An 18,135-nucleotide genomic window follows, 5' to 3' on the forward strand; every position below is an offset into this window, starting at 1 on the left:
AGGCTTGTGATGGATGGATCTGGAGCTGTTCTGATGATTTATCCAGAGAACAGTTAGCATTAACCACACAAATCGCATGTTTATGTTCTGCTGATCTATCCTGCAGACGTCTTTAGTCCTGCCACGATCACACATAGACGAGAATGTCCCATTTTTACTCATGAATTCAGATTTTAATGACTCCTGGACATATTAAAAAAACCAATACTTGAGCCTTTTATGCCTGTGCTGTTAGATTTGATGAGCTTTTGGTGTCTTAAACATCGCTGGAAACCCATGAGGTTCCCCCAGTCCATCGAGGTTATTCCTCAGATATCAGCTTCGTCCTGTTCGGCGAGGGTTCGTGTTGGTGGCAGCTCGCCTGCCTCACCTGCGCCCGTGTTTATGTGCGGCGTTACGCCCTGCAGGCACTTCATCACAGCTGACTGACAGCATGTTTCCATCTTCCCAGCTTTGTCCCTGGGTGCTCCACCTAAAGCTGCACATACACCACCCCCACACAAAGTGGCTGAGTGTGCACATGCAGATGTATAATGTGCTACTTATTTCCATTTAAAAGGCCCCACTCAGGGTCTGAACAATGTAACACGCTACATGTGGTACAGTATGAGCTCAGGTTATGTAGAAATCTACACCAGCTACCGTATGTAGGAGCCAAAGAGGAGTTCAGGCTCCCTCCTTCCATCTCACATTTCTTTACTCCCACAGTAAAGGATGTTTTGTAGCTGTGCTGCAGACAAACTTTTAAAAACGTGAAATGTCAAAGGAAAATATGGGCGACATAAAGCTCCTGCCCTATGAAAGCCGACTAAAAATTGGTTCTATAATTCACAAATGTGCCCCCGGCAGACACCAGTTGCTCTGCGTAAGAGAGTAAAAATGAGGACATTGTGAAAGAAAGTGCACAGTTCACGCTGACATGGAAAGCTTCCTTATGAGGCTGGATGTGAAGAGTGTTCCTGTCTTTAAAAGGCTGAAAAGCACAAATACAAATACAAGCAGCATCTCCCACAGCCGAGAGAGGAGAGTTACTATGAAGACGTGCTACTCCTCTCACTCTCACTCCTCTACCTGTAAAGACATGCTACTCCTCTCACTCCTCTACCTGTAAAGACGTGCTACTCCTCTCACTCTCACTCCTCTACCTGTAAAGACGTGCTGCTCCTCTCACTCCTCACTCCTTTACCTGTAAAGACATGCTACTCCTCTCACTCCTCTACCTGTAAAGACGTGCTACTCCTCTCACTCCTCTACCTGTAAAGACGTGCTGCTCCTCTCACTCCTCACTCCTCTACCTGTAAAGATGTGCTACTCCTCTCACTCCTCTACCTGTAAAGACGTGCTGCTCCTCTACCTGTAAAGACGTGCTGCTCCTCTCACTCTCACTCCTCTACCTGTAAAGACCTGCTACTCCTCTCACTCCTCTACCTGTAAAGACGTGCTACTCCTCTCACTCCTCTACCTGTAAAGACGTGCTGCTCCTCTCACTCCTCACTCCTCTACCTGTAAAGATGTGCTACTCCTCTCACTCCTCTACCTGTAAAGACGTGCTGCTCCTCTACCTGTAAAGACGTGCTGCTCCTCTCACTCTCACTCCTCTACCTGTAAAGACGTGCTACTCCTCTCACTCCTCTACATGTAAAGACGTGCTGCTCCTCTCACTCTCACTCCTCTACCTGTAAAGATGTGCTACTCCTCTCACTCCTCTACCTGTAAAGACGTGCTACTCCTCTCACTCTCACTCCTCTACCTGTAAAGATGTGCTACTCCTCTCACTCCTCTACCTGTAAAGACGTGCTGCTCCTCTCACTCTCACTCCTCTACCTGTAAAGACGTGCTACTCCTCTCACTCTCACTCCTCTACCTGTAAAGACGTGCTACTCCTCTCACTCTCACTCCTCTACCTGTAAAGACGTGCTACTCCTCTCACTCCTCTACATGTAAAGACGTGCTACTCCTCTCACTCTCACTCCTCTACCTGTAAAGACGTGCTGCTCCTCTCACTCCTCTACCTGTAAAGACGTGCTACTCCTCTCAGTCCTCTACATGTAAAGACGTGCTACTCCTCTCACTCTCACTCCTCTACCTGTAAAGACGTGCTACTCCTCACTCCTCTACCTGTAAAGACGTGCTGCTCCTCTCACTCCTCTACCTGTAAAGACGTGCTACTCCTCTCACTCCTCTACCTGTAAAGACGTGCTCCTCCTCTCACTCCTCTACCCGTAAAGACGTGCTACTCCTCTCAGTCCTCTACCTGTAAAGACGTGCTACTCCTCTCACTCTCACTCCTCTACCTGTAAAGACGTGCTGCTCCTCTCACTCCTCACTCCTTTACCTGTAAAGACATGCTACTCCTCTCACTCCTCTACCTGTAAAGACGTGCTAAAAATTGGTTCTATAATTCACAAATGTGCCCCCGGCAGACACCAGTTGCTCTGCGTAAGAGAGTAAAAATGAGGATATTGTGAAAGAAAGTGCACAGTTCACGCTGACATGGAAAGCTTCCTTATGAGGCTGGATGTGAAGAGTGTTCCTGTCCTTAAAAGGCTGAAAAGCACAAATACAAATACAAGCAGCATCTCCCACAGCCGAGGGAGGAGAGTTACTATGAAGACGTGCTCCTCCTCTCACTCCTCACTCTCTACCTGTAAAGACGTGCTCCTCCTCTCACTCCTCACTCTCTACCTGTAAAGACGTGCTCCTCCTCTCACTCCTCACTCTCTACCTGTAAAGACGTGCTGCTCCTCTCACTCCTCACTCCTTTACCTGTAAAGACGTGCTCCTCCTCTCACTCCTCTACCTGTAAAGACGTGCTACTCCTCTCACTCTCACTCCTCTTCCTGTAAAGACATGCTACTCCTCTCAGTCCTCTACCTGTAAAGACGTGCTACTCCTCTCACTCTCACTCCTCTACCTGTAAAGACGTGCTCCTCCTCTCACTCCTCTACCTGTAAAGACGTGCTACTCCTCTCACTCTCACTCCTCTACCTGTAAAGACGTGCTGCTCCTCTCACTCCTCACTCCTTTACCTGTAAAGACATGCTACTCCTCTCAGTCCTCTACCTGTAAAGACGTGCTACTCCTCTCACTCTCACTCCTCTACCTGTAAAGACGTGCTCCTCCTCTCACTCCTCTACCTGTAAAGACGTGCTACTCCTCTCACTCTCACTCCTCTACCTGTAAAGACGTGCTGCTCCTCTCACTCCTCACTCCTTTACCCGTAAAGACGTGCTACTCCTCTCAGTCCTCTACCTGTAAAGACGTGCTACTCCTCTCACTCTCACTCCTCTACCTGTAAAGACGTGCTGCTCCTCTCACTCCTCACTCCTTTACCTGTAAAGACATGCTACTCCTCTCACTCCTCTACCTGTAAAGACATGCTACTCCTCTCACTCCTCTACCTGTAAAGACGTGCTACTCCTCTCACTCCTCTACCTGTAAAGACGTGCTGCTCCTCTCACTCTCACTCCTCTACCTGTAAAGACCTGCTACTCCTCTCACTCCTCTACCTGTAAAGACGTGCTACTCCTCTCACTCCTCACTCCTCTACCTGTAAAGACGTGCTGCTCCTCTCACTCCTCACTCCTCTACCTGTAAAGATGTGCTACTCCTCTCACTCCTCTACCTGTAAAGACGTGCTGCTCCTCTCACTCCTCACTCCTCTACCTGTAAAGACGTGCTGCTCCTCTCACTCTCACTCCTCTACCTGTAAAGACGTGCTACTCCTCTCACTCCTCTACATGTAAAGACGTGCTGCTCCTCTCACTCTCACTCCTCTACCTGTAAAGATGTGCTACTCCTCTCACTCCTCTACCTGTAAAGACGTGCTACTCCTCTCACTCTCACTCCTCTACCTGTAAAGATGTGCTACTCCTCTCACTCCTCTACCTGTAAAGACGTGCTGCTCCTCTCACTCCTCACTCCTCTACCTGTAAAGACGTGCTGCTCCTCTCACTCTCACTCCTCTACCTGTAAAGACGTGCTACTCCTCTCACTCTCACTCCTCTACCTGTAAAGACGTGCTACTCCTCTCACTCCTCTACATGTAAAGACGTGCTACTCCTCTCACTCTCACTCCTCTACCTGTAAAGACGTGCTGCTCCTCTCACTCCTCTACCTGTAAAGACGTGCTGCTCCTCTCACTCCTCTACCTGTAAAGACGTGCTGCTCCTCTCACTCCTCTTCCTGTAAAGACGTGCTACTCCTCTCACTCCTCTACCTGTAAAGACGTGCTACTCCTCTCACTCCTCTACCTGTAAAGACGTGCTACTCCTCTCACTCCTCTTCCTGTAAAGACGTGCTACTCCTCTCACTCCTCTACATGTAAAGACGTGCTACTCCTCTCACTCTCACTCCTCTACCTGTAAAGACGTGCTACTCCTCTCACTCCTCTACCTGTAAAGACGTGCTACTCCTCTCACTCCTCTACCTGTAAAGACGTGCTACTCCTCTCACTCCTCTTCCTGTAAAGACATGCTACTCCTCTCACTCCTCTACCTGTAAAGACGTGCTACTCCTCTCACTCCTCTTCCTGTAAAGACGTGCTACTCCTCTCACTCCTCTACCTGTAAAGACGTGCTACTCCTCTCACTCCTCTTCCTGTAAAGACGTGCTACTCCTCTCACTCTCACTCCTCTACCTGTAAAGACGTGCTGCTCCTCTCACTCTCACTCCTCTACCTGTAAAGACGTGCTGCTCCTCTCACTCTCACTCCTCTACCTGTAAAGATGTGCTACTCCTCTCACTCCTCTTCCTGTAAAGACATGCTACTCCTCTCACTCCTCTACCTGTAAAGACATGCTACTCCTCTCAGGCTGGTTTGACTCCTAATCTGCAAATAACAGGACAAACTTTCACAATATTTCATGATATATTGATGTAATTAAGATTACAGTCGGTCCAAAGCTTTTAAAACTTTTAAATAACAGAGTTTTTACTCTTTACCAGGTAAAACAGAGCCATCTCACCATCCTGAGCAAAGCTGGCGTTCAGGCTTGAACCACATGGCTCCACGACCTGTTGGTGGCCTTACTGCAACAGAACCTCCAGCTGACACCACATTTTTTAGACTAAGTGCTTCTCTTAAGGGGATAACTCTTGGCTGGGTGAACCACACTCAGTAGAGATTTAACTGCTGAATTCCTCTATAAGAGGAAGGCTGTTTCTACCTGCAATAGAAAATGCATCTTGGTAGCAGAGGATGGTGATGGAGCCCACCGGGGCGATGCTCTCTTGGCTTAAAGGACAAAGCACTGCCAGGCTCTGCTGCTTTCTCATAGCATGGGTCCACTTTGAACACCAGCCATTTTTCACCCTTTTTCAGAATTTTGTTTGCCTGCTCCGTTGTCTGTCGCTCTCTTTCATTCTCCGTGGCCTCGCTATTTCTTACTCTGCAGCCAGCCAGGAGGCATTCTGGCTGCTGTTATTATCTCCACTTCAGCTTTGTTCCCATTTCACTGGTGGTTGTCAGAACTTCACCCCACGTCTTTTCCTGTCTCACTAAGCTGCTTCCTTGTTCAGAGCAGATCCATGCTCAGATACTCTGCCCTGCAGGTTATATCACTTATGCACAGGTCAGTCCATGTCCTGGACCCCCCCCTTGCCCTGTCAGGCCCATTCAGACTCTTTTTCATCATAGTTTGCAGCTTTAAGACTCTTAGTGGGTACACAAAGAATGTGGTGTTACTATTCCTTCCACCGCATCACTAATCTACCATTTGGAGCTTTTTAATTGGGATTAACAGCCGAGTGTTAATAGAAGATGGAGGCAGTAAGACATGGAGGAGCGCTGGGGAGATGTAGTCGAGCCGTCACTCAGCACTGCATCATCAAAAGGTAAATGGAGTGTGTGGCGGCTGAACAAGCACTGGAGTGCCGGTCCAAGGCTGATCTGAGCCGACAAGAAGCTCAAGGAAATAAACAACGAGTTTAACAAAGTGACGAATAAAAACAGAAGGAAAAAAGACAGCAAACAGACAGATGGGGGCCACATGTTGGAACAAATCGGTGTCTGAAACCCTTTTCTGGCTTCTTATCCTGTCAATTTCTCTGTTGCTCTATGGTGTAGCCATACAGCTTATGTACCTATGCAGGGTTTCAAAGAGGCTGCAGCAAAAAGACAAGGAGCTGGAGAGTTAATGCCAAAGAATGCCTGAAATAAAGTAAAATAAAAGAGTACCTGGGCTGGAGAAATGACCCCCAAGGTGTAAAGCTCACCCTGAGGCCACTGATCCAGCCAAACCTTTACCATCCCGGACGATTACAGACATCTGTAACTTACACAGGAACCTTTACAACACCTCTAAGACAACCTGCCAGTCCAGCTTTTTATGAACATCATGAGCTCAAGTGTGAGGGGAAAGAAAACCAAGCTGCTGTCATCTTAGAGTCTAAAGAAGACTTGGATTAGAAGGCAGCTCAGCGGGATACAAGCCCATATTCACCTTCTGCTGCAAGATGATCTGAGCCACTTTCTCATGGACTGTGCTCGTGTTTTACAGCCCATAGACGCTCAGAGTCATGCCGAACAAACAGTACTTCACCACTTAAACAGACATCTGAAGTGTCGTCCCACAGCACAGAGCGAGCAGAGCGACTGAAGGAAACAGACATGTCAGGTTTAAACATGTTTTCTCGCCTTTGATTTGGAAACCTAAATCTGCAATCATTTTGTTTTCCCTCAGGTTTGACGGCTCACTTTTATTGACTGGAGAGGAAAAAAGAAAAGATGTGGGAGAGATCTGCGAGTCTGGCCTAAAAACACCTTCAGTGACACGCTTTTTTTTGGGTGAAAGCTTGTGTTCGCTCTACAAACACAGTCATGAAAGACTAAGTACATCCCACACGTAGAGAGTGTGAAATATACCCTCTCATGCTGTAATGTTCTCACTTTCTGGCAGGCTGGAGTCTTTTCTTGCCATCTATTCTGCTTTTTTCTTTCATGTTGCATCCACTCTCCCCTTCTTTTATTTGTAATTGAGCTAATGGATGCAATTTTTTCTCCTTTCATGGGGATTTATTTCCAGTAAATAGCAGAGACGCATCGTATGAAAACCCTGAATAAACAAACATTTGATGCTCTTCATTCTTGTTATTATTACAGTGTTATTATTACAGTCACATGGTACCTCCTATGTTAGCATTAGCAGACGCTCAAAGCCATGAAGTCGGATTATACGCCAGTGATATAAATCAACATGTGGAGTAACATCTCCTCTGTTGGGAGATGGAGTTTCCACTTATCTCAGACTTATTCAGACTGTCATCTGTAGAGTTTGGAAGCCATGTCAACACGCTTTAAAACCACTCGTGTAGCATTTTTTCCACAGCGTTATCCGGTTCAGCGTGGATCAAACTCTGATGGACCGTTTCTGTTGGCAGAAGCATTTTCAGCTCTTTTATTGGACACGACTGACCTCCTATCCCTGTGTAGGTGCATCAACACATCATGTCTGGTAGGTCCTGAAGACCGAGAACAAGCTGTGGCGCCGCTACGCTACGACTTAGCCGCTGAGATCCTTACATTTGCCCAATTTTTCTGCTTCCCAAACACAACGACACTGCTCACATTGCTCTTCCATGCTAACCGGCTAACAGAGGCGGATCAGCAGAGTGTCAGCGTGTGCTTTCAAGTGATATGAGGTCACACAGGTGAGTCCTGCTGTGTTTACTGAGCTCTGAGGCTACTTCTACGACCCATTCAGAGGCACATTGCCTTAAAAAAGGCCCAATAAAGGAAAAGCAAGGGAGCTCGAAGGCTCTTCTTTTAATCACAGATTAGTCAAGTTCAAAATCGGAGGACAAAAGGGACAAAACTGGCTCTTGAAGCCACTCCTTTCCCTTCATGCAGGGCATCTTTTGTTGAATTAATGACAGAAGGAGCTAACATTTTGTTTGGTTCTTCCACCTTTATCTGTGGGCATTCAGCAGCAACACGATCTATTAGTCATTCATCTAATTAGGACTTTAGAGAAATCAACAGGCACACACAAGGTTAAGCAAAGACGTGAAGAGAAAGAGCAGCTTGAAAGATGACCACAGACAACAAAGAGTGCAGAGGAGCCCAACAGCTCATCTCACACTTTCTAACCCCTCACAAAGAAAAAAGCAGTTTCTCTCCGTCTGTGTCGGCATCAGAACACAGAGCGGCGAACAACAACCCATCGTGTAAGATGCCAGCCAAGCAGGTTTGTTGGCTGCGTACGTTGTTGCAGGCTCATCAGCGCATGGAGGTACACGGCAACTGAGGAAGAGGTGAGGCTTTGAAGATCTGACAAGAGTAAGAGAAAGGCAAAGAGAGAGAGGAAAAACAAACGCAGACAGAGGTGGGGGGGGGGCAGGAAAGAAGCAAGGACTCAGGTGAAAGAAAAGGCTGAGGAAGCAAGACGGGAAAAATGTTTCATATTTGTAAGCTGCTTCCTTTGATGGTTTGAAAGGTTCTAAAACAGCCTCGTGTCTCGGCCCGGCTGTGTTACAGAGTCAGAAAGCAGCCGGCTTCCACTGCACAATCATCTCTGGACTCCAGCTTCAGGTTTAGTCAGACTCTGTCAGACCAGCTTTAGTCCTGCGTTAGACTGAAAGGCAGAATGTGTGAGCAGAGGTCACAACAAAACCAGAGGAAATGCTCGAAAACTAACGCTATAGTCAGCTGTAATGTAAGCTGGCGTCGATGAGCGGCCGGCGTTGTGAGCTTCAAGAGTTGAGAAAGGCTCAACTTTATGCAAATGAGCAGCGACGCGACGACAGCCAATTAGGGCCGATCTGGATTCCAAAGGCGGAAAAAAGGTCGAAAAAAGGGGAAAACAGCGGAAAACGGCAGAGCGCAAACACAAAGAAGGCTGCCCAGAGTACGATCCATGGTGAAAGAGGGAACCGATGTATGGATGGATTATTATTATATATATGCTAGTTGCTATACATATAAGCCCCGCCCCTTTGACCGCTGAAAAAAGGCAGAAAAAAGGGGAAAATGGCAGAACGCAAACATAAAGAAAAAAAAAGAAGGAAAAAAGGCGGAAAAAAGGTGAAAAAAAGGCATAAGAAAGCCTAAAAAAAGGGGGGGGGGGGGGGGGGGAGGCGGAAAAAAGGTGGAAAACGGCAAACACAAAGAAACACAAAGAAGGCCCAGAGTACGATCCATGGTGAAAGAGGGAACCGATGGATTATTATATATATCTGCTAGTTGCTATACATATAAGCCCCTTCCGGCGGCAGAAGAAGTACAAGCGGCGGGTTGTGAGTTTCGTGAGCTTCATGAGCTTCAAGAGTTGAGAAAGGCTCAACTTTATGCAAATGAGCAGCGACGCGACGACAGCCAATTAGGGCCGATCTGCATTCCGAAGGCGGAAAAAAGGTGGAAAAAAAGCAGAAAACGGCAGAACGCAAAAATAAAGAAACACAAAGAAGGAAAAAAGGTGAAAAAAGGCAGAAGAAAGCCTAAAAAAAGGGGGGGGGGGGGAGGCGGAAAAAAGGCGTAAAAAAGGCAGAAAACGGCAAACACATAGAAACACAAAGAAGGCCCAGAGTACGATCCATGGTGAAAGAGGGAACCGATGGATTATTATATATATCTGCTAGTTGCTATACATATAAGCCCCGCCCCTTTGGCCGCTTCCGGCGGCAGAAGAAGTAGAAGCGGCGGGTTTTGGTGTGAGCCCCCGGTTACAGAGTCAGAAAGCAGCCGGCTTCCACTGCACAATCATCTCTGGACTCCAGCTTCAGCTTTAGTCAGACTCTCTCAGACTGAAAGGCAGAAGGTCACAACAAAACCAGAGGAAATGCTCTAAAACTAGCGCTCATTAATGGCGAGTAAAGTTCTGTGTGAGAAGTAAAACGGAGAAGCAGGAGAGTCAGAGTTCAGCTGCTTCCCAACACTTAACTAACATCCTAATTGTGTCCCACAGTCGGTTCAGTTTGCAAATTATTCCTCCGACTTCACTGAGCAGCTCTGCTTCAAAGAGGGCCGAAACACGGCATGAAGAGGATGGAAACCGACGCCGTGATGCACAGAAAGCACGTGGAGACGTGTCCATGCAGCAGGGGTCCAAATAAAAATAAGATGTTTTTATTTATGAATAAATCATCATTTTCAGGAGAAACAAACAAACAAACACAGCTTCAATCGTGAGATTAAAAGGAGCTCAGATGATGCAATACAACGTGCTAATATTTATCCATCTATAAAAAACAGAAGCAGTGAGGGAGAAACTAAGTGAACCCCTGATCCAGCAGTTTGTAGTAGCAGTGAGTAAAACTAAGTGAACCCCTGATCCAGCAGCTTCAGCAGCAGTGAGTGAGAAACTAAGTGAACCCCTGATCCAGCAGCTTGCAGCAGCAGCTAACTTAACACTTTGCACCAACTCAGTTTCCTTATATGTGCAAACCTACTTGGCAACAAACTATTTTTTTTATGGGGCATTCGCATATTTTAAGTTCAGCTACAATAATAATAACGATGAAATTCACACTTCTGTTCCATTGACATTCTTCACATCTCTTCCAAATGCTCACAGTCTGTGTTTACGGTGTCAGAGGAATTAAAATAAAACATTCATCTGCATAAATGTGGCATAGCATAAACGCACACAGCAGGGGGCCCAGGAGGGAGCCCTGGGGTGTGCACAAACACACCAACACATGTCACGCTCCTTCTCACACACACCCAGACGAATCGCAAGTGTTAACCAGAAAATGCCTCGATAAATAGAGCCTAAAAGCACGTTTAAACACAAAGTGGGAGCGAAGTGCGTGGCTAAATAAAAGCAGAGCGGGTCGAATGGATCGCTGAGCGACTTCCTGCAGCCCAGGGAGAAAACTCCGGGTGTCACCGGCTCCAAAGTGGCAGCAAAACGAAGAGTCTGTGACACAAGAGATGAGGGAGCTGTGAAGGCTGGATGCTACTCACCGATGTACTCGAAGACGAAGACGACGAAGAACGGCGTGACCAGGTCGTTGATGCCTTGGACGTAGCCGCTGGCCGGGTGACGGATGGCCCAGATGAAGAGGATCCGCTCAAAGATCTTTCACAAGCAAACAAACACAAACAGGGCGTCAGAACAGCTCCAAGGAGAGTCCGATTTCCCCTGAAAAATGACTCCAAATGATGGAGAACATCCATTTATTTAAAGAATCGGACATCATCTGCGTTTGCCGTTACCATGACGTCCGATTCTTTAATAAACGTGCGAAAAGTCGTGAAGAAAACAAGCCGAGAGGCGCTAAAAAGTGCCGAACTTTGAGGGGAAACACGGGGTGGATTAAAAAGGGTGAGATTTAGTGAGTGAGGTGAGGAAAAAGCACCAGAATCAGAACCGTTCAGGCATGCTGAGCTCGTTAAAGGGAAGTTACGCAGATTATGATAATCTCACATTCCTCTTGTAAAAATAATGCATTTCAGCTCAGCTGTGTGCAGCAGCCTTAATTATCTCCCTTTAACCCAAAGCCTCTCAGGGAGCCTCAACCCAGGAAAATCGGCTCATTTGAGGCCTCGTTTCCTCCAGATTCTCCCAGAAATATGAAGTGGGATCAGAGCGATTCCAGCCTTTATACTAATGAGAGAGTGATTTGAGGAGATGGAGATCGGTCGAATAATCGAATTCCAGGGGCCTGGAAACGTAAAGTCGAGCGGTTTCTTCTCCTCCCTCCTCCTCCCTGCTCTCCACCTCCTTCCCCAGCCCTCCATCTTCGTTATTGGTGCTTGTTTAATGCTGTCAGCCCCACTGAATTAAAGACGATTTGATGCTCATCCTTCCTTTACCATCCTTCCTTAACCATCCTTCCTTTAACCATCCTTCCTTTACCATCCTTCCTTTACCATCCTTCCTTTAACCATCCTTCCTTTAACCATCCTTCCTTTACCATCCTTCCTTTAACCATCCTTCCTTTACCATCCTTCCTTTACCATCCTTCCTTTAACCATCCTTCCTTTACCATCCTTCCTTTTACCATCCTTCCTTTAACCATCCTTCCTTTACCATCCTTCCTTTAACCATCCTTCCTTTACCATCCTTCCTTTACCATCCTTCCTTTACCATCCTTCCTTTACCATCCTTCCTTTACCATCCTTCCTTTACCATCCTTCCTTTAACCATCCTTCCTTTACCATCCTTCCTTTACCATCCTTCCTTTACCATCCTTCCTTTACTATCCTTCCTTTAACCATCCTTCCTTTACCATCCTTCCTTTACCATCCTTCCTTTTACCATCCTTCCTTTACCATCCTTCCTTTACCATCCTTCCTTTACCATCCTTCCTTAACCATCCTTCCTTTAACCATCCTTCCTTTACCATCCTTCCTTTAACCATCCTTCCTTTAACCATCCTTCCTTTACCATCCTTCCTTTAACCATCCTTCCTTTACCATCCTTCCTTTAACCATCCTTCCTTTACCATCCTTCCTTTTACCATCCTTCCTTTAACCATCCTTCCTTTACCATCCTTCCTTTAACCATCCTTCCTTTACCATCCTTCCTTTACCATCCTTCCTTTACCATCCTTCCTTTACCATCCTTCCTTTACTATCCTTCCTTTAACCATCCTTCCTTTACCATCCTTCCTTTACCATCCTTCCTTTACCATCCTTCCTTTACTATCCTTCCTTTAACCATCCTTCCTTTACCATCCTTCCTTTACCATCCTTCCTTTTACCATCCTTCCTTTACCATCCTTCCTTTACCATCCTTCCTTTACCATCCTTCCTTTAACCATCCTTCCTTTAACCATCCTTCCTTTAACCATCCTTCCTTTAACCATCCTTCCTTTACCATCCTTCCTTTAACCATCCTTCCTTTAACCATCCTTCCTTTACCATCCTTCCTTTTACCATCCTTCCTTTAACCATCCTTCCTTTACCATCCTTCCTTTACCATCCTTCCTTTACCATCCTTCCTTTACCATCCTTCCTTTACCATCCTTCCTTTACTATCCTTCCTTTAACCATCCTTCCTTTACCATCCTTCCTTTACCATCCTTCCTTTACCATCCTTCCTTTAACCATCCTTCCTTTTACCATCCTTCCTTTACCATCCTTCCTTTACCATCCTTCCTTTAACCATCCTTCCTTTAACCATCCTTCCTTTAACCATCCTTCCTTTACCATCCTTCCTTTACCATCCTTCCTTTACCATCCTTCCTTTACCATCCTTCCTTTACTATCCTTCCTTTAACCATCCTTCCTTTACCATCCTTCCTTTAACCATCCTTCCTTTACCATCCTTCCTTTACCATCCTTCCTTTACCATCCTTCCTTTTACCATCCTTCCTTTAACCATCCTTCCTTTACCATCCTTCCTTTACCATCCTTCCTTTACCATCCTTCCTTTACCATCCTTCCTTTACCATCCTTCCTTTAACCATCCTTCCTTAACCATCCTTCCTTTTACATCCTTCCTTTTACCATCCTTCCTTTTACATCCTTCCTTTTACCATCCTTCCTTTTACCATCCTTCCTTTTACCATCCTTCCTTTACCATCCTTCCTTTACCATCCTTCCTTTACCATCCTTCCTTTTACCATCCTTCCTTTAACCATCCTTCCTTTACCATCCTTCCTTTACCATCCTTCCTTTACCATCCTTCCTTTACCATCCTTCCTTTAACCATCCTTCCTTTAACCATCCTTCCTTTACCATCCTTCCCTTTAACCATCCTTCCTTTAACCATCCTTCCTTTACCATCCTTCCTTTACCATCCTTCCTTTACCATCCTTCCCTTTTACCATCCTTCCTTTTACCATCCTTCCTTTACCATCCTTCCTTTACCATCCTTCCTTTACCATCCTTCCTTTAACCATCCTTCCTTTAACCATCCTTCCTTTACCATCCTTCCCTTTAACCATCCTTCCTTTAACCATCCTTCCTTTACCATCCTTCCTTTACCATCCTTCCTTTTACCATCCTTCCTTTACCATCCTTCCTTTACCATCCTTCCTTTTACCATCCTTCCTTTTACCATCCTTCCTTTAACCATCCTTCCTTTAACCATCCTTCCTTTACCATCCTTCCCTTTAACCATCCTTCCTTTAACCATCCTTCCTTTACCATCCTTCCTTTACCATCCTTCCTTTTACCATCCTTCCTTTACCATCCTTCCTTTACCATCCTTCCTTTTACCATCCTTCCTTTTACCATCCTTCCTTTACCATCCTTCCTTTACCATCCTTCCTTTTACCATCCTTCCTTTACCATCCTTCCTTTAACCATCCTTCCTTTAACCATCCTTCCTTTAACCATCCTTCCCTTTACCATCCTTCCTTTACCATCCTTCCTTTAACCATCCTTCCTTTTACCATCCTTCCTTTAACCATTCTTCCCTTACCATCCTTCCTTTAACCATCCTCCCTTTAACCATCCTTCCTTTAACCATCCTTCCTTTAACCATCCTTCCTTTACCATCCTTCCTTTACCATCCTTCCTTTACCATCCTTCCTTTTACCATCCTTCCTTTACCATCCTTCCTTTACCATCCTTCCTTTTACCATCCTTCCTTTTACCATCCTTCCTTTACCATCCTTCCTTTACCATCCTTCCTTTTACCATCCTTCCTTTACCATCCTTCCTTTAACCATCCTTCCTTTAACCATCCTTCCTTTACCATCCTTCCTTTAACCATCCTTCCTTTTACCATCCTTCCTTTAACCATTCTTCCCTTACCATCCTTCCTTTAACCATCCTCCCTTTAACCATCCTTCCTTTAACCATCCTTCCTTTACCATCCTTCCTTTACCATCCTTCCTTTACCATCCTTCCTTTTACCATCCTTCCCTTCATCCACCCCGCCCATCAGGCTTCGTCTTGTTCTTTTTAAGGATGCGTGATGGCTCTGTCACTTTCTAAATAACCTCATAATTCATTGTTTTAGAGCATATAACACAGCTATGGTGATGTCAGACAGTGGGAGAGATTTCTGCTCCATCCTTATCAAAACCACATCCGTCAAACATGTGGGGGACATGCACAGAGACGTGGAATTCAAAGGTATTTTCTTCACGTTTAACGGCAGATTCTTCTTATCTCATTAACCTCAGACACTTCTAACAATGCGGTGCATCTGTAGAACAGGAAATCAGCTTTCAAGTGTCTCCTGTGTCAAACAGCTGTGGCTTCATCCCATTAGCTCGAGACCCCAAAGGCCGAGATAACGCTAATCTCTAAAGGTGGAGAGGAAATTATTACAAGAAGGAAAACTCCTTATCCACAAGTTGGACCCAGTCTCAACCGGTTCAAACTCTAAATTAGCTGATAAATTAATCAAAAACAGCGACAAATATGAGTAGAAGTGGGGAAAAAAGGCTCTTTGAAGGGAATATTTCAGTGTGAGCTGGTGTGTGGCTGAAAAATACAAGTTTATCTCCTACAGTTGGAGTAAAAACACGAGTCCTGGTCATGTGACGCCAGCCCCTGATCACAGGAAAGAGCTGTAACCTGTGATGTTTGTGCAGCCTTCACACATTTAGACTTTAAACGGGAAGGAATGTGCTTAAATCTTATCTCAGTCAGAAGTTCCAGCTTTACAAAAACAAACCTACAGCCTGGAAGGCTCCAAAAAGTGCACGTATCCTCGCATATGGCCTTGTTTGTGAGCTCCTTTAACAAAGAGAAGCCGTCCAATCAGGGTGTGACCTTATCCAAAGGTCTTTTATCGACATCCGAGGCTTCGATGGAAGAAAAACAGCAAAGCAAACCAGGGCTAAGTCCTACATTTTGGTTGAATGTGGCAAATTCACGTTTTTTTCAGGGTATTTTGACCAGATAATGTTCTATTAAGACCTGATACAGCTGCTGATGTTACACTTTTACACGGATAGGCCTGATTTCTGATTAAAAACTGCATCACAGCACAGAGAAAATGTGTTCAGAAGCACAAACAAAGCCGAACAAAGAGACAGTTTAGGGTATCTGTGCCCAAACGCCGGGGTTAGTCATTGTTCTGCGCACGTGCCCGTGATCGTACAGCGTGCCAAAGCAAGGGTTTTCCATTTCAGACGCCAAGGCAAACAACTTTACATCAGTTTTGTGTCTGCAGAACACTTCTTGGATCAATTGGGGTGACTTTAGTGATAAAAAGTGGTAAAAAACCCCTGCTTTAGGCAGGTGGTGTGTGTGCTGCAGGAGGGTCTCACCTCTTGGACAGAAGCTTGTTGAAAGAGGGGAATAAGAGGATTAGTTCTCGGTATGTCAATGTGAATCTGCAGAGAGAGAAAGAGAGAAAAAAAAGACAAACACGGAAGCAACGGGCAGGTTAGCACAGATCTGGCCATCACAGACAGAGCAGCAGCAACAGTTAGTGGATTGGTGTCCTTGATTGAAGTCAGGCTGGGGTTTCGGTTCTCTGAAATGGACGGCACTTTTACGAGTGTCTCTGCATTTGTAAGAGCGCGTTTCCACCATTTCAGAGCGTCTGCCCCGCAGATGAACAACACAACAGGCGGACAGATACGCCAGAAGGCAGCCGGACGAGTTGCAGGGCGGCAGCCGGAGCCGAGCCGGCTGAAACTGTCTGAAAGCGAGCTGTAGCCACAGCGCTCTGTCACGCCTTACCTCTGTCACCTTTGGCTGCAGCACCAAAGATTCAGGACTCATCCTGGGAATATCTATGTGGATCTGACAGCAACATGGGGAGAAAAACGTGTTAAACGCACAAAAACACACACATTTACACTCACAATGCAGATATTCAGAGTTCAACAGCTGCAAAACTACATAAAGGCCCAAAGAAAGAGAGAAAAATGCTTCCACAGCTCAACTGAACCTCCAACCACGGAAAGAAATTTGATTCTTCTGGCATTTTGTGATTCTGTTTGAGCACAGCTGAGAGAAACTCATCCCACGGGGGTGGAGGATCAGCAAAAGTTCATCTTTTAGTTTAGAGGAAGATGAACTCAGACCGAGAATTATATAAAGACATGAGTGGAGTCTGGAGTAAATACCAAAGTGGGACACAGATCCACAGATTCGATACGAGCCGAGGCAGAAGCAGCTCTTCCCAGTGATCTGAGGTACCGAAACACAGTTTCTTCTCAGTGAAGTTAAGGGATGAATTAAAAAAAAGCACTGATGGATGAAGCTCTTTGGAAGGAAACCACAGGAGAGCAGGAAGGTCGCGTACATCATGATGAAATTAGCTGCCCTATTCATGAGAAACGCAGCAGTAAAGATGCAGATCTCTGCATGAAACATGCGAACTACGGCTAAATGTTCAAAGACGCATCATCAGTTGAACGAAAGCTGCCAGATCTGCCAATAAATGTCGGATAAAACACCAGAAAACAAGATCCGTTGAAGACTTCCTTTGAGATGAAGGAAAACTTCAGCTCTCTGGCAGCATCGGAAGGTTAAATGAAAGGCAAAACGCACAAATGCATGTTTTTCAGGGCCAAACTCCCCGTGAGCCACATGGCAAAATGTAAATAAATGAACCAATGTGCTAAAAATCGCTGTGTGGAGGAGATCGATGGGAAATCGGCCGGATTCGGAGAAATGTGGCCCGATTCGATGTTACCGATCAGCTTCAAATGAATGTGAATATGTCAAGTGTTGAGGTGAAAGAGCGATGACCTCAGAGCACCAACACTGCATGTTTTACAGCTCTGTGAAACGTTCATTTATCACACTTTTACATTCTTTTACTCACATTTTCAAGTGATTTTTGGCATTTTGTTCTTCTTTATGTGAAATTTACCCCCAAAATTGTCCTTATTGTGTGATATTTCACCCTTTACATCTAATTTTAAAGATTAATTTAGTTGTTTTTGTTCTTAATGTGTGATATTTCACCCTTTACATCTAATTTTAAAGATAAATTTAGTTGTTTTTGTTCTTACTGTGTGATATTTCACCCTTTACATCTAATTTTAACGATTAATTTCGTTGTTTTTGTTCTTATTGTGTGATATTTCACCCTTTACATCTAATTTTAAAGATTAATTTCGTTGTTTTTGTTCTTATTGTGTGATATTTACCCCTTTACATCTAATTTTAAAGATTAATTTAGTTGTTTTTGTTCTTACTGTGTGATATTTCACCCTTTACATCTAATTTTAAAGATTAATTTCGTTGTTTTTGTTCTTATTGTGTGATATTTCACCCTTTACATCTAATTTTAAAGATTAATTTCGTTGTTTTTGTTCTTATTGTGTGAT

At 45.2% G+C, this 18,135-nt stretch overlaps 1 protein-coding gene across 4 annotated transcripts in view; it reads right to left on the reverse strand.

The window, feature by feature from the left end:
• The window catches only part of tbc1d22a (TBC1 domain family, member 22a), a 132,983-nt gene that overhangs the window by 72,995 nt on the left and 41,853 nt on the right, over window positions 1-18,135 (reverse strand). For 2 of the 4 annotated variants that reach the window (XM_072377099.1, XM_072377097.1), the window contains exons 8-9: window positions 16,117-16,182; window positions 10,904-11,018 (exon numbers count right to left, since the gene is read on the reverse strand). In XM_072377099.1, the coding sequence (XP_072233200.1) occupies window positions 10,904-11,018; window positions 16,117-16,182 (181 nt within the window). Of the gene's footprint in view, window positions 1-10,903; window positions 11,019-16,116; window positions 16,183-16,534; window positions 16,598-18,135 lie in introns of all 4 variants that reach the window. The other 2 variants (XM_072377100.1, XM_072377098.1) reach the window with 1 other exon arrangement.

Source organism: Leuresthes tenuis, unplaced genomic scaffold (genome assembly GCF_036924035.1).
Source record: "Leuresthes tenuis unplaced genomic scaffold, fLeuTen1.0.hap1 SCAF_23, whole genome shotgun sequence".
Classification (NCBI taxonomy): Eukaryota; Metazoa; Chordata; class Actinopteri; order Atheriniformes; family Atherinopsidae; genus Leuresthes; species Leuresthes tenuis.